Source organism: Periophthalmus magnuspinnatus, chromosome 7 (assembly GCF_009829125.3).
Source record: "Periophthalmus magnuspinnatus isolate fPerMag1 chromosome 7, fPerMag1.2.pri, whole genome shotgun sequence".
NCBI classification, from domain to species: Eukaryota; Metazoa; Chordata; class Actinopteri; order Gobiiformes; family Gobiidae; genus Periophthalmus; species Periophthalmus magnuspinnatus.
The window spans coordinates 19530770-19553157 of record NC_047132.1 but is presented as its reverse complement, the minus strand read 5'-3'; the positions used below and the strand labels follow the sequence as shown (position 1 = coordinate 19553157).

Genomic DNA, 22388 nt, shown 5'->3' with positions numbered 1-22388 from the left:
ACTACATACAACAAATACTGCAATGGCTTGAAAGAAAGTAGCCTGCAGGGAAGATTGGACAGTAGACATGAATAACAGATGTCTGCTGTCATTGTGCTGGTCTGTTGTGGTTAGGAGAGGGCTCAATTGTACTATTACTGCGAATGGAACAAACAAACCATCAAAAGACACAAAAGTCCCTGGCAAGTTGTGAAATACAGTGTTACTGCAATGCTGTTTGTGACTTCAAATGTCTTCCATTGCCCAGCCCTGTCCTGCAGGTTCACACATTGGTCTTATTTTAAATGTCATCTCTTGTTTTTCATATTGCAGTTTTGTTTATTTTTGCCTTCGTAAGCAGTGCCCACTACCGTAAAATGTTTTTGTTTTTTTTTTTGCCCAGAGACACTCAAAGCCTTAACAAAGTGCCAGAGAAGCAGGCTCTTCTGAGCGCACAGGTGAATGTCCAGACTGTGAATACTACCACATCTCACCATCTTTACTGTCTCCTATTTATGTATGTCATGGTGTGGCTGAGTATCTGAGTATTTATTTGTATGGGCTTGTTGTCAACCAGATGAGGGAGAAATATTTGTTTGAGAAATGACCTGTTTTGTCTTTTGCAGATTGTAACAAATGCCACACAAGTACATGGGTTTGCTGTAGGGCTGCATGAAAAACTATTTTGTATTGCGATAACTGTGTTCATTTTACTTTAAAAAAAATAGTAAAAATAATTTGGGATATTAATTATTGCATCAGTCAATATTGCAATATGTATATTTTTGCAATATATTGTGTAGCCCTGGTCAGCTGTTTCTGTATGTGATTTTCAATAGAATATTTTATATATTTCACTTAGTTTTGTCTTTAATTTCTCATAAGCACCCACACTGCTAGATTCTGATGAAAGCATTCCATCTTATCCCATTTTAGCTGTGGTCAGTTGGCTGTACACTGAACAAACAGTAGCATATCTGTGGTCAGGCCGGTTCAGCACTGCACTAGTCCAGGTCAGAGGCTCCGTTGTTGGGATGGACACTGGCTTCCCAAGGGTTAACTATAAAGACCTAGATATTTTTTTCTACCAAAGTATGAGATTTCATATTTTAAAGTTAAGAGCACCCACCTAAGGCTTGCTGACGCCATTTGAACAATGATAAAATTGTGGTTGTTGTTTAATGTTACTTCTGCACAAGTACTGTGAAATTGTAAATAAAAGTATTCACAGCTATCATTAAAAACAGTTGTAAACGTTCTTTCTTCACTTACTCTGATAAGTTCTTAAAGGTGCATTTTATGGCTTTAGTGGCCTCTAGTGGTGATGGTTTGTGAATATCATAGAGATGAACAGGATCAAAATCAGATACTAATCTGTACTAAAACTAGTATCAGAACTAAATACTCATTTGAACAAATATCAATGCTAAAAACATCACATTCACAGGACAGAAATGAACCTTTCCTGAATAACTTTAGACTGATCTTCAGCTGTATCAGAACAAGTATAAGACCACGATGAACGGACTGAGGGATTACACATATATAAGGCCACATGTATAATATAAAAGAAACAAGTATGACATGCAGTTGTCTAAATAGGTTTTTTTTTATTTTTTTTATTGAGTATCAAGTCTATTAGTAGTCTTTAGTATCCAAATCCCCTTTTAGTATCATGACAACCCTATCTACTAATAGTAAGGAAACGTTGGAGATAGTGATTAACGATCATAAGCAAGTCCTACTCCAGGGACAGACACAAAATACTGCTTTTAAATAGGTTGGTTTTTAATAAAATATTATTTGATGCCACAAACACAGAATTACAGTATACCAAACATTGAGAGACCACACATACTTAGCACTTACATTAGTTATAACACTGCTGTGGAAGCTCTCGGAACCTGCAACAACCGCAGGACACTGTGTGGCAGACCATATGGCAGTGCAGGACAATAGAAATACCTAAACCTTATCTTTTAAAACAATGCTTGAGGTGAGATGAGCAGAGTAATGACATTAACACATTCACATATATGACATTTGTACAACAATATGCCTTAGTATTGTACCCGAGAAGCTCAGCGCTAAAAGTATTAACTGAAATGAAGATTGAAAAATGATCATTCAAGTCAATGTGCAAAAACAAATGCTTCCAGCGACTGAAAACGAATACAATCAGATATGCAACAGTCGATAATGAGTAGAAGAGGCTTTATGGTTCAGATACTGTAACAGAATGAACTGGAAGGCTGGGTCCTGTTCAGTCAAGTAATGCAAAGCAATAACAAAACAGATCACAGTATTTCCAATGCCTGAGAAATAAATGTAGCCTTATATACTTCAGATTTTAGGTGCTTAGGTGTGAACTGGGTTGAGGTGATCCGTGTAGTGGACTTTATGTGTTACATCACTGTGCAGTAAGTTTATTGCTTCAACAACACTACCACAGTCATTGTCCACAAACTAAATTGCACAAACAAACGGTGCTAGTGCAATTTCAAATTCAATAGCTAAAACAGTTTTACCACCTGCTAGATAAAACATTTCACTGGGTGTTCCAATGGATGAAATACATGCTAACCATTTAACACTGTTTATTAGGTTGAGTTGGCTTCATACTGCGATTAGCACTAATATTAAAGATGTTCTGGTTCCAGTCAATATTCAATTTCAAATATTTGCTACCAAGTTAAATCCATTCCAGTCATCAAGCAATAATTTGTTCTCTCCAGTGGTGGAAGGCAACGAAGCACAAGTAAAGTACTGTACTAGTAAATGTTTTTGGTATCTGTACTTTACTTTAATATATTTTACAACAGATATGTTTTACTTACATTTGAGCGCAGGTATCTGTACTTTTTACTCCACTACAGTTTTGAACTGAACTGAAAAGTAAAGCGTACTTTTTATATGATTTGAGGAGTTATTTTTACCGTGTTTGTGTCAACAGCCTGACTACAGTTTTAGAGTTCAACCTTCAGCTTTGAGCAAACAAAAATAAATACCCCAAGTAAAAATATTGGCAAGTTGGCTAATTTGTTAAAGTACTTTTTTAAACTGGTACTTTAATACATTTTTCCAGATGATACTTTTACTTGAGCAACTTTTTAACCTCTGTATCTGTAGCAAAATTGAGTACTTCATCCACCACTGTTTTTCTCACACTGGTCTAACTATTGCCTGAACACATAATTCACAAAACAACACATTTCTCTTTATTCTCAAAGACAAAAACAATTCTAAAACATAAAATTTAACAACTTGCATCAGAATGATTCCACATGCTAGGTAGAACGCTATTGTTGGCTAAAACCTGATGTTGGATTATGAGTGCTGACAAGGAATGACTCCAGGTTTACATTCTCAGCAATTAGATCCGGAGATGTATTGATGTGCTTGCTATATCTTGAAATCAGATTAATACGCTACACTGTATGGTTGAGTGTACTGGCCCGGTAATTAGGAACAGAAACGCTTTATTGTGCAGTCCAAAGCATCTCCGTGCAGTGTGGAGAATATTGTAGTGTGCGTTCAGAGGGTGAGGCTGTGGATGAGGGACACGCTATGGAAGCACATGGCCAAGAAGCCAGTGCCCAGCAGGTCCCCCAGAGCGGTCAGGTACGGGATGGAGAAGTTATCAGGGTCCAGACTGCGCCTCCACATCATGCGCACAATCAGGTCTGCCACGTACAGGAGGATGCTCACCTGGGAACATGGGAAAAATGTTCAGAATTGATATAAAAGATTGATTTTTAGGATATATGTTTAAAAGGTATTCTGTTTAGAGTGCACTGGATAAAGAAGTGGACTAAGGGAATGTGACGTCACCCATAGTGCTCAGCTCCAGTCAAATAAAGCTCTTCGAGGCTAGAGCAGTTATAGGGGCGAATTTGAAGCCGAGGTTCATATCTGGAATTCTGACTGTGAGTATTATAGCAACACTTAGCCACCCTGTCAGTCAAACCTGTTGCTAACGCTAGCGGGAGAAAACCTTGCGGAAAGAAGGTGCCTGATTTGTCTGTTATTAATGTTCATATCTTGATTTACGGATACAATAGTGAAATATAAACCCCAGGATCATGTAGAGCGGGTTAATATGAACATCTTAAGACCAAAATGACGAGGCTCACTGCAGCAGTTACAGAGAGAGGAGTGATGATTTTTCAAACTGAACTGGAGCCAGAGTTGATGGAGTCAGAAGCAGGACCATGATCACTTCCTACTTGGAATGTGGCGGCTAGCAGGTTAGCGGCGTTCATTTATATATACAGTTTATGCAATGTGCTTTGTAAACAACTCTATGACCAGGAGCATATTCAGTGATAAACTAATATATGACTCCCATGTATGCTGAATATGAATGTGTTTGCAGAGCTATATCAAAAATTCTTGGCAAATGACGTTCTGTTACCTAAATAACTGCAGCTTTTGCAATTTGACAACTGTGCCAAGTCAAATTGTGATTTTGATTGCAATATATTGTGTAGCCTTAACCTACTTTAAAGGTTATTTGAAAATAAATGGCAACTGCAAATGCTCCCAACCGTCTGCTTAACAATAACTGCTTATTTTAACTTAGTTTGAAGGGGAAGCTGTAGGACCCAAAATGCACAGTAACAAAGTAACAGATTCTTTTACAAGCTCCCCCATTCATCTTTTTACCAGCCATGTATAACAAAGCCTGTGCCACCATATTTCAACCCAAATTTAGGTCAAAGTGTTGAAAAGTGTTGCTAAATATTTTACTACCCAGATCCCAAGGTCCCCTCCAAAGAATAAACAAAATTTGTGAAATGACAGTAATCCATCAAAGAATGTTTTGTTTATAGTTTATAATGTGAGGCAGATCTGCTCATATCCCTACAGCTCACTTGAGTGTTAAAATACTCAGCGCGTGAATACTACACTTTTGGAACTAACTGTTATCTCACCAGGCTGAAACCACTGCTATTTAAAACAACTCAACCCGTAACTATTTCAGAACTACTCCAGAAGTGCTCAGAATAACGTTGTAAGATAAAGGAAGTGTGGGCTTATTGGAATAAACATTGTGACAGCCCTGTGTTATACAAATATGTGCAAAATATCAAGTCAAGAGAGAGCTAAATATCCTAAAATTTCTTAACGCAAACAAAAATACAGCAAATTGTGTCAAGCAGTTTTAACTCTAAGAAATAACAAGCAATAGTTTTAATTATATCACAGCACTAAACAAACTAAAGTAAACATTTTAATGAAAGGAACGAGTGGAGACTAGATCCAGACTCCAGTTTTCAATTCCAGTACACCAAACCAGACCATAAACAAACTCAAAGTCCAAGGAACACATCCGTACATGTCTCATAAAGCAATGCAATGTCATTTCGACTAACACAAGTTTATTAACACTTTTCACATCTTTCCAGCGACTAGAGCAGGTTTTTGTTGACGTGGCAAAGCTGACTGCAACTAGCATGCTAACGCACACTTTCTCATAATCATAAACTTTGATGCAGACAAATTTTGCTCAAATACATAAGGAATCATTGCAGACTTTAAATAATAGTAGCTGTATCAAGAATTCTAGTTGATGCCTTAAATGGACCCTTAAAATGCTTATAATGTTGTTTCCTCATCAAAAACATATCTGGAGTTGTGTTTTGTTTCATTCACACATGCTTAACACACAAATCCTGCATATTTAGGCTGAGTTCTTCTCTCAAACAGACTCTCTCAAACACTTTGTTCCACCTTGTGATGTCATGTGGTAATACAGGAAGTGGTCCACTGTGTTTTTAAACTCCATACTCCTTCACTAGAATCATTTGGATAACTTCAGGCCTGGAATTCCCAATCTTAACTGAACAAACGGGAAAAGAAAGCTGTTAACTTGAAAACTTCCACTAAATGACATCACAAGTAGTGGACCAGAGTGTTTTGAACTTTGGAGATGTAGATAAACTAATAATAAAAGGATTACTCAAACATGTGTGAATGAAACAAAACACAACTCCAGATATGTTTTTGATGAGATAACAGCATTCTAACATGGCAAAAAGCACAAAAGAGTCAATTTCCCGTAATGTAGGAGTGTTTTTGTTACCTGGAGGAGAGCAGCGCACAGGTAGCAGACGACAAAGGCGAGGGAGATGGGTGCTTCATCGCCCTGCAGCAGTGAAATGGCATAAAGGAAGACCAGGTGTCCCGGGACCACCAGCATCAGCAGCACCCGCGCAGACTTAGAGTTCACCCCTGGGACAAAAATATTATGCATGTTTAAAAAATAATCAAAATGGCAATGGCGAGACAGCCGAAGTACAGATCAGAGGATGTAAGAAGTGACACAGATGGATAGGATTAAAATACTAAGATGTTGTGGAGAACATCAACTAAGCTCGAATTAAGCGATTCTGACTTGGATAGAACAATATTTAGAATTTTTTCCTGTCTCTGCAATCTATCAACAAAGACATCATAGCTTTATATTGCTTTTAAGAAGTAACTAACTGCCCTGTCATTGATCAAATCTGCAAATCACTAATTTAAAGCATGACCAAGGTTAACCAATTCAATTCTGGGTTTTTAGCTTTGTTTTATTTACATTTTGAGGACTTTTTCCCCATTCAAAAAATCCACTGACCCACGGGTTGGCGGTGCGATTCCAGCTCCCACATTTGAATGCTGTTGTTATGTCCTTAAGCAAGACACTTACCCACCTTTGCCCTCAGTGTCTGCGTACACTTTTTCCCATTCAAAAGATACAATATTTTGTGTTAGCTTGTTAATCGCTATGGAAACAGTCCCAGTCATTGTTCTGAATCCATGGATAAGAGCTGTGGGTGGTGGAAAGTACGCTTACTTCATAAAGAAAAAGGCAATGAATCAGATGAAAGTTGAGCGTTACCAGGTATTATCCCAATTGTATTTCAACTTTACTCCACCCACCCCTTTATGCAATACCAACTTCCTCTTTAATCAGTTTTATGGCATGTCAATCATAACATTTACAACTTGGCTTGTACCTGAGGAGAAGAATGTGATGAAAGGGTTGGGCCAGTGTTGCCTCATCTGATACGGCAGCACACCGGGGATGCTCCAGAAGTGTAGGTACGTGGAAATCCTACTGGCCTGGATCGCTACCAGATTTCCCCCAACCCCTGCACACAATGGATAAAACATCAGAATATGCTAATATCCAAGTAACTTCTTCTTCAAAGTTTTTTTTTTTTTTTTCCAAAACATCACAAACTAGATCATAAACAGGAAGTGCGGACATATTTATGCCAGAAACAAAACAACTACTGCTTCCAATCAGGAACGCGCCCTCTGTTTTTTGGCCTCGTAAAAAAAGTCTAACTAAGTACTGACGCAAGCCTGGGTCTATTCGGGATTTAGGGAGGAGCATTTGAAAAAGAGCAAAGGCTAAACAGTAGATAAAGCAGCCGGTGGAGACACTTAATAGATAATGGTTGTCCTACTCTGCCATATGGTTCTCATTGGGAACATGATTTAGGTTGTGCTAAAACCATTAAGTGTATGAACAGATTCAACCAGTTAGCTCTTGTTAAGATGAGGAATATATCTGAATTCCATTGTCCGTTTTGGTAAACAGTCAAAGCTTTTCTATCTTCAAGGCACTCAAAACATTTTACATCAAGAAACCACTCACTCATTCACACACACATTCACACACCAGAGTACGCAGACACTGAACGTAGCTGCCTTGGTTGAGAGTTGGTCCTCTGATCCGAAAGTTGGCAGTTTGAAGCCCGCTCAGGACACAAACATCACTAGTTGAGTGATCAGATTCACTGACCCAGAGGTTGGCGCTGCAAATCCAGCTCCCACAGATGAATGAATGGTACTCAATCCACATGGGTTAAGTGTCTTGCCCAAGGACACACAGCATTCATCTTTGGGAGCTGGAATCGCACCGCCAACCTGTGGCTCAGTGAATCTGTCCACAGTGCAGTAGTAGTTATGTTTATGTCGAGAGGGGGAGTCAAACAACCAACCTTTGGATCAATGGACAAACGCACCAACTGAGCTGCTGCACATCAAACTATTGTAGATTTATAAAGTTAAATAACTTTAACTAATTGAAAATGGCATGGTGAAGTTGTTATAAACCAGCATTGTCTGATTCACATTCACATTCACACACAAAACACATGTGGACTGTGAAACTAATTTCCACGAGCCCTCCAGCACTTTGGACAGGGTATTCATGGGTGTAAGCGGAGGAGTTTTCCCATTCAAAAGATCTATTTGACTTAAACTGACTGTGGCAATGGTCCTAATTATGCATCATTCTGAAAACTATGGATGTATTTGTTTACGCAATCAGTAGAAAAGTGAGCCTGGATTAATGACTGACATTTGACAAGACGAGGCAGGTTAGCAAATACACTGCCTTGGTGTTCATTCACAATGTTGAAGATTAATTTCATTTGTAATAGTTTAATTTTTTTTTTTTCTTTTTTTTTTACACATGGACACAGCACTCTAACAAGAAACAGATCTCCTACCTATCTATATAATGATGATAATAATTTAAATAAATAAGTAAAAATAAAACACAAAACAAACAAAAAATTAATTAATTAAGGCAGTAGGGGGCGACAGTAGATCAACTGTTAGAGTCCACTGATCGCAAAGTTGGTGGTTCGTATCCCGCTCTCGACATAAACATCATTGGTTGAGCATTACAATCCAATGACCCACAGGTTGGCGGTGCGATTCCACCTCCCACATATGAATGGTGTTGTTGTATATTTGGGCAAGAGGGGGTTCCTTGATGTAAAGTGCTTTGAGTGCCTTGAAGGTGAAAAGGCGCTATATTAAAATGTGACCATTTACCACCTAAAAGTGAGTCAGTCAGAAATATTGGGAAAGCGAGTCAGATACTGTGGTTAGGCTCCTCTTCCCCCACCCATACCCCAGATGTCTCTATTCAAGAAACAGTTTCAAATTAGTCAGTCGTAGGATTTGCCAATGATCTGTTGAGAGTTTCTACACCAAAACAACAGTTATAATAGTAACTAATATCTATACTAATAGAGTAATGAATGATAATATTTACAAAGGATTATACGGGATAGATTATGTCTGTGTAGAGGTGAGTAGGCACTGGCACTATATGATCAACAATGCAACAAGATCACCCTGAATTTTAATATTTATTTCCAGATCCAGTGTCCAAACACCAAGTTGGAACAAATCATAATGATGCCTAAAGCTCCAGCCACAACTTTCCTAACTCCTTCACTACAGACCTAACTTATTGAATTGTTGAAAGAAATATCTGTGCTTCATTTAAATACAAACACATATCCCTTTATTTCGGCCAAAACGGCACACACGGTTCTTTTGTGAGTTGAAAAACACTTTGAGGGGAAAGTGGAAATTTAAAGCAGATTGGTGAATTGAGAGGCAAGAATAGGAGATTTGGGCAGTGCTGCAGGACAAATCCAGATGGGCACAGACTAAACGCACAGCCGTGAGTGAGAGTCGGCCTATTACTGGCCTGTCTGACGCCAAGGCTCTGGGCTGCACCATTAGTGGTTTATCTCCAGTTTTCCAGTGCTCCTAGGACTGCACGCACCACCTCAGTGCCACACCACTTTTCTTAACATGTGTCAATGGATTTTCTCAATACTGTATTTGTGACTTCAAGTAATCCAGGATTATTAAATAAAAAATGAGTTCTTTATGAGCATTAAGTCCAGTGGTTTATTCAATTTCAAGATGGTGTCTCAGCTTTAAGACTCAGCTGGCACCTTGAAGTTTAAATGTTAGTCGTACAGTTTTTTTCCACACTGGGATTAAATGGGAGTTTTACCCACATGAGTGCTGTCTGAAATAGGTCCAACTGCTTCTGAAAACACTAAGTTTCAAGCTTCATTTACAAACCTAGTCGAGACAGTTTTTAGTCCATTTGGTTCAAATAGCATACTTCAGTTCAGGTTTTAACGTTGTAGCAGATGTTCCAGCTTCTGTTACATTTGACAAATAAAGCTCTGAGAATCCACAGTAAGCCTTAATCATTAGTCTTAAACTTATACTGCAACACACAGCTCAATCAAATAACACATCTTATGCTGGTATAGAATCCAACAACTTAAGTAGAATTGACAGCTTGTTTTTTCATAGATTGGAACAACAAATTCATTCTGAAATATTCATGGTTTTGTAATGCTTTGGTATTCCATAATTAGTTTTCTGGTCACCTACTGGAACAGATTAGAGCCTTGATAAATATATAGTGAACAGCCGTCTTCTAAAAATGAATGAGTTAGTGTAATATCAGACATGTTTCAACCATACTCTCTCCTAAGCTTTAACTGTACAGTACACATTATACATTAAAGTCAGACAAAAAATGCATTAACTAAATATTAAAATTAGTTCAAATAAGGACAGCTACGAAAATAGTTCAACTTGCATGAAAATTCTCCAAAGCACATGACAGTAACAACTCTGCACTAACACATTATGTCCACGTGGGGGCAGTGCTGACTGGCCTACAACTTCTTACATTTCAACACTCTCATTTCAGATTTGTAGTTTTGTATGAAGAAGGACAGTTCAATAATAGCTGAACCATTTCATCGGCCAAAATGTCAATCTCACTTTGTGTTTCATATTTTTCTTACCGTTTATAACAGGTGTGAAGACAGCCATTCCCTCGAAGTTTGGATCACTGACTGTCTTGTCAAGTATAAGGCCTCCAAAACTGTGTAGAGATGCATATTGTAAATGTGAAGCTAAATCACAGTTATATGCTACTGTAGAGATATTTTGCAAGCTGGTAAATTTTTTTGAGTAACAAGCATATATCTAGGTATAAGAAAATCATATTGGCAGAAAAGGTTTCAAAGGTCTGGACAATGATACCTCTGAAATCTTTGTTCCTGGACAAAGAAGGGATAAAATCGACATAGTAGCTTAATATGTTAGTGTTGTGAAGGATGTAAAAGACGTAAATAAATACTGACCTGCTAATAGACATGGCTACTAGGACAGGCTGCCACCCAGACTTCAGCACCTCTCTGATCTGAGGGCTCTGTCGGGCCACCAGCACCCACACAGGGATCAGGGCCAGGAACACCAGGCACACCAGGGGAGACAAGTACCACACGTCTGAAGAGCAAAATGTAGAAAAAATGTCACTATATCTAATGATGACTTTATGTGACAGCAAGCAAAAATAACAGCATTATTTTGTTCCTTAGTTTAGTTCATACCATAAACTGTATAAAGAAGTGGACTAAGGGAGTGTGACGTCACCCATAGCGTTCAGCTCCAGACAAATGAAGCTCATCGAGGCTAGAGCAGTTATAGGTACGAATTTGTAACTGAGTTCCATATTTGCAATCTCGACCGCGAGTATCAGAGCAAGCAACCAACCTAACAGTGGCCTCGGAGAAAGCAGGCAGCTGATTTGTCTCTTATTAATGTTCATATCTTGAGTTACGGACACAATAGCGAAATAAAAATACCAGGATCATGTTGAGCGGGTCAATACAAACATTTTAAGAGCAAAATGATGAACTTGACAGCAGCATTCACGGAGAGAGGCCCAACAGTTTTCTAATGCAACATAACTTGGAGCCAGAGTTGAGAAGCCGGATGCTCATGATCACTTCCTATTTGAAACGCGGCGGCTAAGAGGTTAGCTTTGTCCTTTTATACACAGTCTGTGGTTCCTTCTGACCATTGTAGAGGGATTCTTAATAATATTCTTGCCATCTGTGTTTTATATTTGCATAAGAATAAAAAATGTAATTAAAAGTGAATAAAGTGGAGGACAAATTAACATATAAATAACGAATAAAGAAAGGTATAAATAACGATGATGGCAATAATAATAAATACAGTTAATTAAAAATAATACTATATATAGAAAGAGAGAAACTAGATAGAGAAACTAATAACTACAAGAGAGGGAAACACTATGCTAGCAATGACTTACAGACTATACAGATTACATGTTAGTAATACTCACCAATATATTCATAGAGTGTGCTGCTGACCCCGGCCAGCAGGGACAGAGTGATCAGGTCACCCAGACTGGCAGCAATGGGAGTCGCCACATTGTCGGGGTTGATGCCCACCTTCTTGGAACCAATGATTACGCCAATCATCACCAGACCTAAGACAGCAAATCCAATTTAACTCTAGCTCTAACTCATGGTGCCTAAGACGAGACTTAAAATCAGGGTGGACAGGGCCTTCTCTGTGGTCCGCCCCAAGCTTTGGAATGCTCTGCTCTCCCATATTCAAACAGCCCCCACAGTGTTTTAAGTCTCATCTTAAAATCCACTTTTATTGTCTGGCTTTTAACACCTCATGAGTTGTGTAGTCCCTCTGTGTCTTTTATTCATTTGATTTTTCTTTAATGTATTGTTTTAAAATGTTTTATTAGTTTTATCTAGTTTAATGTTTCTATTTGTTATATTATTTACCATTTACTGGCGTCTTCATTTATCTGTGCATCACTTCATAACCCGTTTATAGAGTATATAAAATATCCCATATAAATAAATTAGATCGGATTGACTGTTGAACCACTAGATGGGGCCATTGCACTCAAGGTTTGATGTTCCACGATGCTGATAAAAATACTGACAGAGATCTATTCTAAGCCTCGAAAACAACTATGTCAGACCTAAAGAGAGAGCAGCCACAAATGCAGTGGTGATGCTGCTAGCACACAGGACGGCTGCTTGGTCCAGCTCCACTCCCCCTCTGGAGATGGCCCCTAAACAAATGGCAGCTACAGCAGCCAGAAAGCCCACCACTGTTGCCTGGACCTGGAGGCAGAGGAAGGAACACAAGTATTCCATCATCAAATGGTATGAAAACAACAACTAGACTAGAACTAATTCAATGTTACCTGTATAAGAGCCAGATTGCTGTACACCATTAGCCACTGCTTGTCAGGATCATCCATTTGACCCGTGTTTGCCTGTCAACACAATGAAAGCACTCATTCATCCACAACGTGAGCCAGAGCACCACATCACGTCAAGTGCACTGTGTTTGAAATATAGTTTTAACGAAAGAAAGGTATGTACCTGCTACCCTTTAAAAAACCTTTCTGTAAATTATATCAAGCGCAAATTTTATGAACGATTTAATGAACTGTATCTAGGATTTAGATTAAAAAAAATGTATAAACTTGACCTTTCTGTGTCCCATACATGTTCAAATGAAATATACCTTTTATTGACAACAATTGTATAGCTAATTTATTCTTTATTACAAAAAAAGCATTAAACATGACAGCCCATTTATATTATATTTATATATGTTATAATATAGTGTTTTGGTTCTCAAGATGATTATCCAATCAAAAGGCAGAATGAGCCTCACATGAGTCTTCAACACTGATGTCCAGTTGGTTTAAACCTAAAATACTCTCTCTGAGCTGAATCCTCACTACCTAAACTGGTCAATCATTAATCAGTGCTAGTGCAGCCTCTGTGTGAAATCTGGGGCTTTCACATGAGACATGGCCTGTCCATATACTGAGAAACACTTGTATGTGTCCTACATTTGCAGGTTTAGGCACTGGCAACCAAGGTTCAGCTGCAATTGTAGTAACTTTGGTTCTTTTAAAATTTGGGACTAAACCTGAAATTAAACCTGAACTAGGGCTAAACCAGGACCAAACAAGTACAAGTGTGAACGCACCCAAAATCTAGACATTTCAAAGTCATGACAACAATAGAGCTGATGTCACGTAACATGAAGTTATATAAAGATTTATGTAATGATACGTGTTTAGGTAGTGAAGTGATACGCACAGCAGTTGAGAGACGAGCAGCCAGGGTCATCTCCAAGTTTCCTTTGAGCCCAACGAGAGCTGGTACCAGAATAAATATTTCAGTGATCACCTTGAACACCTCCCAATGCTGCAACACAAAGAGACATGCATTTAAACTAAGGAAAACAAAACATGACTCACAGTTCAAGGCAGTACATATGAACTCTTTGACATAGCACTTAAAGAGGCACATCACATATTCTAGTCTAACCCAGAACTCTACTTTCCACATCTCTGAGCATTACCTCACGCCACCTCGCATCGGGGCAAGTTCAGTGGGTTTGGCCACAGACTCCAACACGTTTAAAATAAGGGAGCTGTCAGGACAAACCCAATAGGCGGCATGAGAATAAGAACGGAAGAAAATGGTTTTATTTAAGCATTCATCAAGTCGGATGGGATGATTAGTATGAGAAAGGTGAAACCAATATAACGTGATTAGGCATAAAAAAAGACAGAGAGAGGACTTTGAAAAGGCTGGGATACTGTTGGCAAGAAACTCAGGTTGCAGTTCTATAACCTTTTTAGTCCATTCCTTTGCAGAGAAACACAGTATTGGGAAGAGGAAGTCAGGTTAATTATGGATTAAGAATACAAGTCCAATGAGGACAATGTGCTACATTTGGCAACAGGAAATGTGAATCTTTTAGTTACTGGATACTTACCAAGAGGCCATATATCAAGACATTTTGTTAATACCAGCATGCTCAGATTACAATTTTCAATGCTTATGTTTGGTTATGCTAGAAAACCACTTCTGTATCTACATCTGCCCCAAAAGAGTAGCTGTCATTTATACACACTCTTCAATAAGCACCAACTGTAGTCACACAAACACATATATACAGGCAAGGTGAAGTGCCTTGATCAAATAAGTAAGAGTATTGAGTTTTTGGACTGCAGCCATGTCCCTCTTTTGGTGGCTTTCAGATTGCAGAACGTGATGGTGTGATGCTGCCAGTTCGGGAACAAATGCCACTGTTCCCTGTCAACATGGCCAAAAATCCTTGTCAAAGCCTCAGAAGTTAAGCAAGGTCGGACCTGGTTAGTACTTAGATGGGACGTCGCTGGGAATTCCAGGTGCCACAGTGGGGCCCCAGTGGCAAAGTGGTGTCCTTAGGCAAGGCACTTCACCCACAAGGCCTAGTATGAAAGTGGTATGTGCATGAATATTGGTGATGGTTGGAGGGGCTGATGCCATAGATTGGTAGTATTGCTTCGGTCAGTCTACCCCAGGGAAGCTGTGACTACAGTAGTAACATCCTAAATGTGAAACTACGAATGTTGAACCTAATCTGATCATTTATATTAATGCCAATTAATTTAGCTGTCACCTATCAGTATTAAATATTATTGGCCTATAGACTGGTGTGATTACATATGAAATCTATCAATTACATATTGATTATCCTCTCACAGGGAGGCTATTCCAAGTAACATATTGCACTAGCAGTAGCAATTGACTTCACTTTAGTTTGTTTTACAGGTCAGCATTTGAACTGATGTGTCATGTAATTGAAAATCACAAGTTGTTAGATTTCACTTGTCTTTGTCAGTTATGAGCTTCACTTCTCGGTCTATTTTTACTCTCCGCTCTGGGCTGTGGGTCTAGCTGATTGCTGTCATAATACGAGGCTATCTTGGGACATGGCCCACTTCTGTACGACTGCTGCCAAAAGGAGATGGGCCACCAGCCAAGAACCACTGACTGTGTGCTCAAGGTATGAGGTATGAGGATGAAAGTATGATTTTAAGAGGTCTGGTATAAGGAGGACTGTGCTGACTAAATGATATTCCTCCAAAAGCTTTCAGAATGCAAATGTATGACATATGATCCGGACTACATCACTTTCCTCTATAAACCATATTTTTCATCCAGCAGACCGTATTACATTAAACTCAATCTGATATGTCTAATGTGATTTTGAAATTGAAGACGTGGGCCCCATCTGTTGAACAGGGAAAGATACTTTATCCATTGCACTCAGCACAATATAACTGCACCATCATCATTGACGTATGCTAATAGCGACCATATTAGCCAACATCCATTTGCGTTGCGTTCCAAACTGATTCGACAGCACAGAATATTAATGTTGTAAATAATGATGGTTAATAACGGTTAGCTGTTCTTGTGCTTATTCATTATGCAACCAGATGGGCAACACAGAGGGTGGCTCTTTTGCTTCATAGATACAAAATAAAACACTATTATTACAATTTGCTTAGCGTCAGATCACAGTTTAGATAATTGTTGTACACAAAGTAACTTTATATTCACTGTAAGAGGTAATAAACTCTGTGCACAATAGCGCTTGGCAACCTCATTGTGAGCATCACTTCTTTCTGTCCAGTTTTATCTCTATGGAGGTTTTGGCCAAGTCACACTAAAATGTATAAATATTTGAAGATTATGCAGTAGACAGGGAGCTGTGGGACGTCACTGAAACATGTTAAACACTACACAGACAAAACGAATACTTCAAAAGGAGGATACCACAAACGGAAGTAATCTACATATACAAATAAATGGGTAGTCTTTATTGTAATTAATTTGAATGTTAATAGGTTGTTTATTTTATGTTTGTGTAGTGTTAGCTTTGAGACACAGTGAGCTAGCTAGCATGCTGGTGTGCACAGAGCCTATTGTCAGTTCCTGAAAATCCCACAGAGCCTAACCAGTAGGAAGAGTGAGTGAGGGTAAAGTCTCTTGTCTTCGAGCAAAGAGCTGCATTAAACAGAAAAGATGTGGCTGACTCACAACAATATCATCGCAGGGATAAGTATGGTAGGGATAGTGTGGTAGCATCCTCCATTACCACGAACATGCTCAACTACACTGCCATGATTGAGTTTACTGAACAATTATGAGTGATGTGATGTTTGTGAACAAGTCGGCTCTTTTTGAACAGTTCCTTAAGGTGAATGGTTGTAATTGGATACATTTTTTTTCTAATTTTTATACAATGTAATTCTTCATTTTATAGAGAAGCTGGATAGATATGAAACCAAAAATCCTACCATTACTACCATGCTACGTAAATTAATCCTAAATTTTATTGTAACTGACCAACCCCACACAAATAATTACCTGAACATTAAGTTTGCTCCGTCATCATACGTATTGCAAATTATTTCAAAGTTATAAAACTATTATATTCCTTGTTATTTCAACCATTTCCATACTTGTATAAGATCCATGACGATTCCAGCAGAGACCATCCCGAGCCCGGACACCAGCAGAGGCACTGTGACCTGCACAGCGATCAACCAGGGACTCTCTGGAAGGAACCCATACTCCGATCGGGTCAACTTCCATGTGACACCTCGCAATTTCTCCCCCTGGTACCGTAACTCCAGCTCCAAACGCGTTACCACCATTGTATCACTTATCTATGTCCAGACAAGATCAAATGATAGTCTCATGCTGAAGATCCCCAAGGTGTTGTACGACCCAAACTTTGTAAATTGACGTAGCTTGATAATCCTGCTAACAGCGCCAATATGTAGTAGTGAAAATAATCTTCAAAGGATGAGAAAGTTTGATGTCAATGTCAGCAGTAGCGTGGCACCTGTTATTCTTGAGGTGAGTCAGCACTGATGATGTCTCCATTTATCAGCACCACTGGGGAACGCAGTCATTAACTTCATTTTGCACTTGTAGGTCACGACATCCCACACAAGCCTTGTCGATTCATACAGTCAGGTTTAATTTTGAGTTGACTGAAGTCTGAATAGAAAAATGAAAGTTAGTACAAGGATTGTTGACACTTTACTACTTTCTTGACTTGCTCCTTGGTTGTAAATCACACTACTTTTCTTTAGTTCCTCAGTACAAGACATATACTCAAAGTAGTTTAAAAAAAATGACTGTGCAGTTTTGTGTCGCCTGCTGATAAGTCCTTTTCAGAGCTATCTTATACTAAGCAGTAGAAAATTCCTCTTCTTGCTTCTTACCGGCAGCGTGTCCGAGGAGAGTATATTGGCTCCCACAGCTTCAACGGCATCCTGCTCAGTCTGTAGTGACGTAGCAGGGAAAGAGGCTGTCTCCTCCTTCAGACATGCACACTCTGGAGCGGAACGGCCGGTGCTCTGCCCTCCACGAACATCATTTCTGTTTCATGCTGCGTGCTTCCTCTCATCCTAGATTTCACTCCTTCCTCTTATGTCGTATTTGCGATTGGTCATTTTCTCTCTCTCCTCCTCCCGGTCGTGACTCACTCACTTTCATGCTTTCCATCACTACCGCTGTTCAGCCTGATGTTTTGGAGTTTATTCACAGGCCTGCTAATAAGTGTTTCCTAAAGATCAGTTCTGTTTTGTTTTTGGATAAAATATAACAATCGTACATATAAGGTTTGCCAAGTGCTTGTTTCCAATGAGATGCTATTACTTTGTCTGGAATGTTCCACAGTATGGCATTAAACGTATTTATCCATGGGCATCAGAACAAGTTACAGGTCAGATCTGTGGAGTTGAACCCACTCACAGTTAGACTGCTTGTTTTTTTCAAGGGCTTTCTGAGCAGTAAAAACACATGTAATTAATGCATGAAAGACGAGTTTAATGCCATACTGCGCCAATTACATGATCTCTATGGAGACAAGATGAACCTTCCATCGGAAAGGTTACATAATGCACCTTTAAAGATTGACAGCAGCTGACATCATACATGGCCCTTCACCCCGACTGTCAGCCCCAAAACAAAATCCAGTCATAAAAAAGGTCCCTTGCTAACTGACTCATTCACCACAAGCTTTTTGCCTGGTAGATATCAGAGAGAAATGACTCAGCACGAAACATAAAAAAACACATTACATAGCTCTCGGAAAGACATAAACTATGTCATATCTTTTTTTTCCAAGACATTTACTTTGAAGCTCATCAAAAAGCAGTTAAACCTCATCACAAACATTTACACTAAAATTCCTCTGTTGATAAATTGTATAATATCGTGAGGGTTTCGTGCTCTCAATAACAAGCACATAAAATTATATTACAGTGGACAATTGTTCTACCAACTATATCCCACCAAGGGCTTAGCTATTCTTGATATATGATGTCTAAAATCTCAGACTACAACTCAACCATTACATCTACATTATGCAATAACATTCTCCCATGTTTTATCCAAGACTGTTTGAAACAAAATAGGCAACCTCCTTCTACGCCCTTCACCGTCCCCTGTGTTGCTGGACAAGGCCATGAGCCAGCCTCCTGACTAATTGTTCTCTCAGCTGCTGACAGAGGCAATGAAGAGTGAAAGAAATACTGATAAGCAGCAGATGGAGAGAGGAGAGAAGTGTTATGCTATAAGATTGATTAGCAGCAGACAAGGGAATTAGAGATATCAAGAGGTTCAGAGTCCAATGCATCCAGCACAGTGCATGCAATTCAGCTTTTAAATTAAGAACAGAAGGAAAATATACATAGTGGAATTTCATTTAGTCATGCCTAGAATGTCCATGGGTCTCAGTCTCTAACGCAATGGATAAAAGTTTACTTGCAACTTAAAAATATCAAATAATAACTACATAATAATTAAATTTTTAGGTTACTATGAGCTTTCAGAGCCAAGATTATTATAAAAAAGCTGCAAGTTGGCATCAGAAATTATGCTGATAGCTAGTGGTGGAACATAATGAGGTATAAGTAGTAAAGTACTGCACTTTACTACAAATTTTAGGTATCTGTACTTAAGTGAATTTTAAAGTACTTTCAGAGAAGGTATCTGTACTTTCTGTACTTTCTGCTCCACTACTTTTTCAAACAAGAGTGAAAAGTAAAATAATTTTTTGTATTATTGTTTGAGACCTGCTTCATAATTTGAGGAAATACAAATATATAAAGAAAACAAAAAAAACCCCACATATATATATATAGATTTAATTGTATCTTTTGAACAATTTCAGCACAAATCTTTATTACAATCACTAAATTTGAAGCTTTATTAGATCTCAAAATCTATGCAAAACACTTTTAAATTTTCAAACAGGTACTTAAATATTTTAGTAGTAAATTTTGTAGTATTTAGTAGTATTTTCATGTAATACTTTTCATGTGATACTTTTACGTGAGTATATTTTTGGCTCTGATATCTGTACTTTTTAACAAAATTGAGTACTCCTTCCATCACTGCTCATTTGCCCCATTAAATACAAAGCCTTAGTGTGAAGTAAATTGACACTGACTGATTGTAATGTTATGCTTTACAAAATAAAAAGCAATATCCTTTGTAAACCCCTAGAAACGAATGAACATAGGAAACTGCAAAATACCTCAACATTACCAACATAAATTTAAGACCAACAAATTTAAGAAAGAGAGTTGATAGAAATAATGCATCTGATGAACAATCATAATGCAGAGAGAGAGAGTGAGAGAGGGATTGGAGTTGCAATAGGTACCAATACACCAAAGAATAGTTATATTCCAGAACAAAACATGTTTTCTATGGAAATTTGGCTTAGGTGACAAAGTACTGGGGCTGTGCCGAACAACAAAAAGAGGAACAGGTGATGACAAATGTCTAAAATGGCTCTCTTTAAATAGTCATACAGCTTAGCTTGTTCAAATAAGTCATATTGTAATGTTATTGGTATTCTAAGTCATATATGGAGTTCCCTGTTGGATTGAGCGATACTGCATACGTCCATGTCCTACAGCACCCTTATGCCATTGCCAAATAATGTTGCAAAAAATATACAGAGGGGTTGTGTCGTGGCATCTCCACTCACCTGTACCATGTCCAGCACCATGCCTGCCATCACCATCCCCATCCCGGCTAACAGGTAGGGGAACAGCACCTGCAGACAGATGGCTATGGACGACTCCTCCCCCAATTTGGCCACTGCCACTTTGGGCTTCTCCTCCTGTTTCTTCTTCTGGGGTGGAGGCTGTGGAGCTGGAGGAACCAGGAAGTCATCGTCATCCTGGAGGTGGGCACTGGGACTGCTACCAGGACTCTTTTCTTTAGAACGGGACTTCTTTCCCTTTTTCCTCTGTCGGGTTTTGGTCGGGGGCTTGTCCTCTCCTCCCATTGTGCCTGTAAAGAATAGGTATGTAAACATATACTTTATGATTTCACCTATAGCAAAGTAGTATCTAATGTAATTGAATTAATCTAAGTATCCAAGTATTATGGCACAAAATATATTTATGCTCATCGCAGATATTGGGTATGGCATTGGGTAAATAGACAGTTCCTATATAAATGGCAAACTGGTAAAAAAAAATTGTGTGGTAGCAAGTTCAACAGTTGAATGGGCCTGTCATGACAATTCCTATTTCGCCTTATCATTGAATATATGATAGATGGAACAATATTTTTTGTTTCAATATTATTGTTTATCATCTATATTTTCTTCAGCAATACACATACACAAAATTTCTTATTATGACAGGACAATTGAATTAATCTCAGTTCAACTCATGTTCTTGTGTTCTTGCTGGGAAAATGCACCCATACTTCTAATATGTTATATTAAATACATTTTGTTGTGCTAAACCTATGTAAAGTCATAAAGATACAGTTTATTTATTTAAACATTTATTTATTTATTTATCGCGGACAGTGCATGTTGACCAACAGTAACTGTTTAACATGCCAGAATTAGCCAAGTTTAATTTGATTTGTTACTAATTTAAATCACACCCATGAAAAAAATAAACCAAATGACAAGAATATAGTACATTTTTAGACATATACTAATATTAATAAGATATTTTGAATGGTGAAAAATGCTCAAAATGTTATTCATCAAAATTTATATATATATATATATATATATATATATATATATATATATATATATATATATATATGAATAGCCTAATTTCAGCTAATGTTAACCATGTGGTGAACGTATAGTGCAGCATGATCCAAATAAAAGACACTGACAGTTAAAGTTTACACAGTTTTGTATTAACTTACTGCATAGATATCTCCTGGATGGTTGAAAATACGACGGGAATACTATGTTTTCAGAGCGTTTTAAACCGTGCTGTGTAGACTGCACACATAGACCATGTTTGCACGTTAATGGTGCACATCTGTATGTTGTTTCTCCTCAGCCTACACCACATGCTCAAAGCTACAATAGGACTTAAAAATTCACAAAATGCTATACATTACCCTACTTCAAGCCCGGGTTATGTGTGAAATTATATTCAGTATCTCCATTTCGCTCCCACTGAAAGAACAGAACCGCTAAACCTACATTGATACTACCAGATTTGTGTCACTCGCTTTCGACATTCCTCTACTTCCTCCCATTCCACAGTCCCCGCCCCCGTTACTAGGGGTTACCCACTCGGCGAGCTCTGATTGGACCAAAATCTGTGTTGACGTATAACCCCGCCCTCTTTTCCCCAATGACAACGAGTGAGCAGCTGCCGAGGGAATCCCTGCTAAAATTAGGAAGCAAAGCACGAAGAATTAACCTAAATACTGTAAATTCTGCTAAAGGAATGTGGCAAATTCTGTTATTTTAAATATTAGACATGGTTATAGTCTCATTTGTGGTTTAGATTTGTACTTTTTCATTGATGTAATGGTCAATGCATGCGCCAGAGGCTACTTCAGTTACCATTGCAA

The 22388-nt window shown here is 38.4% G+C and overlaps 1 protein-coding gene across 3 annotated transcripts; it reads right to left on the bottom strand.

Annotated features, from left to right (window-relative positions):
- Nucleotides 1-1749: 1749 nt before the first annotated feature.
- On the bottom strand, nt 1750-22070 carry LOC117373917 (solute carrier family 41 member 3). Of its 3 annotated transcripts, none has more exons than XM_055222807.1 (11): nt 21726-22070; nt 20530-20837; nt 13773-13880; nt 12860-12931; nt 12632-12776; nt 11969-12115; nt 10959-11103; nt 10617-10696; nt 6984-7118; nt 6065-6213; nt 1750-3687 (listed from the first exon to the last, which is right to left on the bottom strand). In XM_055222807.1, exons 2-11 carry the CDS (start codon nt 20830-20832, stop codon nt 3514-3516), a joined length of 1458 nt encoding a protein of 485 aa, XP_055078782.1. In that variant the 5' UTR covers nt 20833-20837; nt 21726-22070; the 3' UTR covers nt 1750-3513. The 3 variants fall into 3 exon arrangements, with proteins under 3 accessions (XP_055078782.1, XP_033825927.1, XP_033825929.1); XM_033970036.2 differs by having other exon boundaries at nt 21927-22070; XM_033970038.2 differs by lacking the exons at nt 20530-20837; nt 21726-22070 and adding an exon at nt 16979-17251.
- Between the last annotated feature and the right edge of the window lie 318 nt (nt 22071-22388).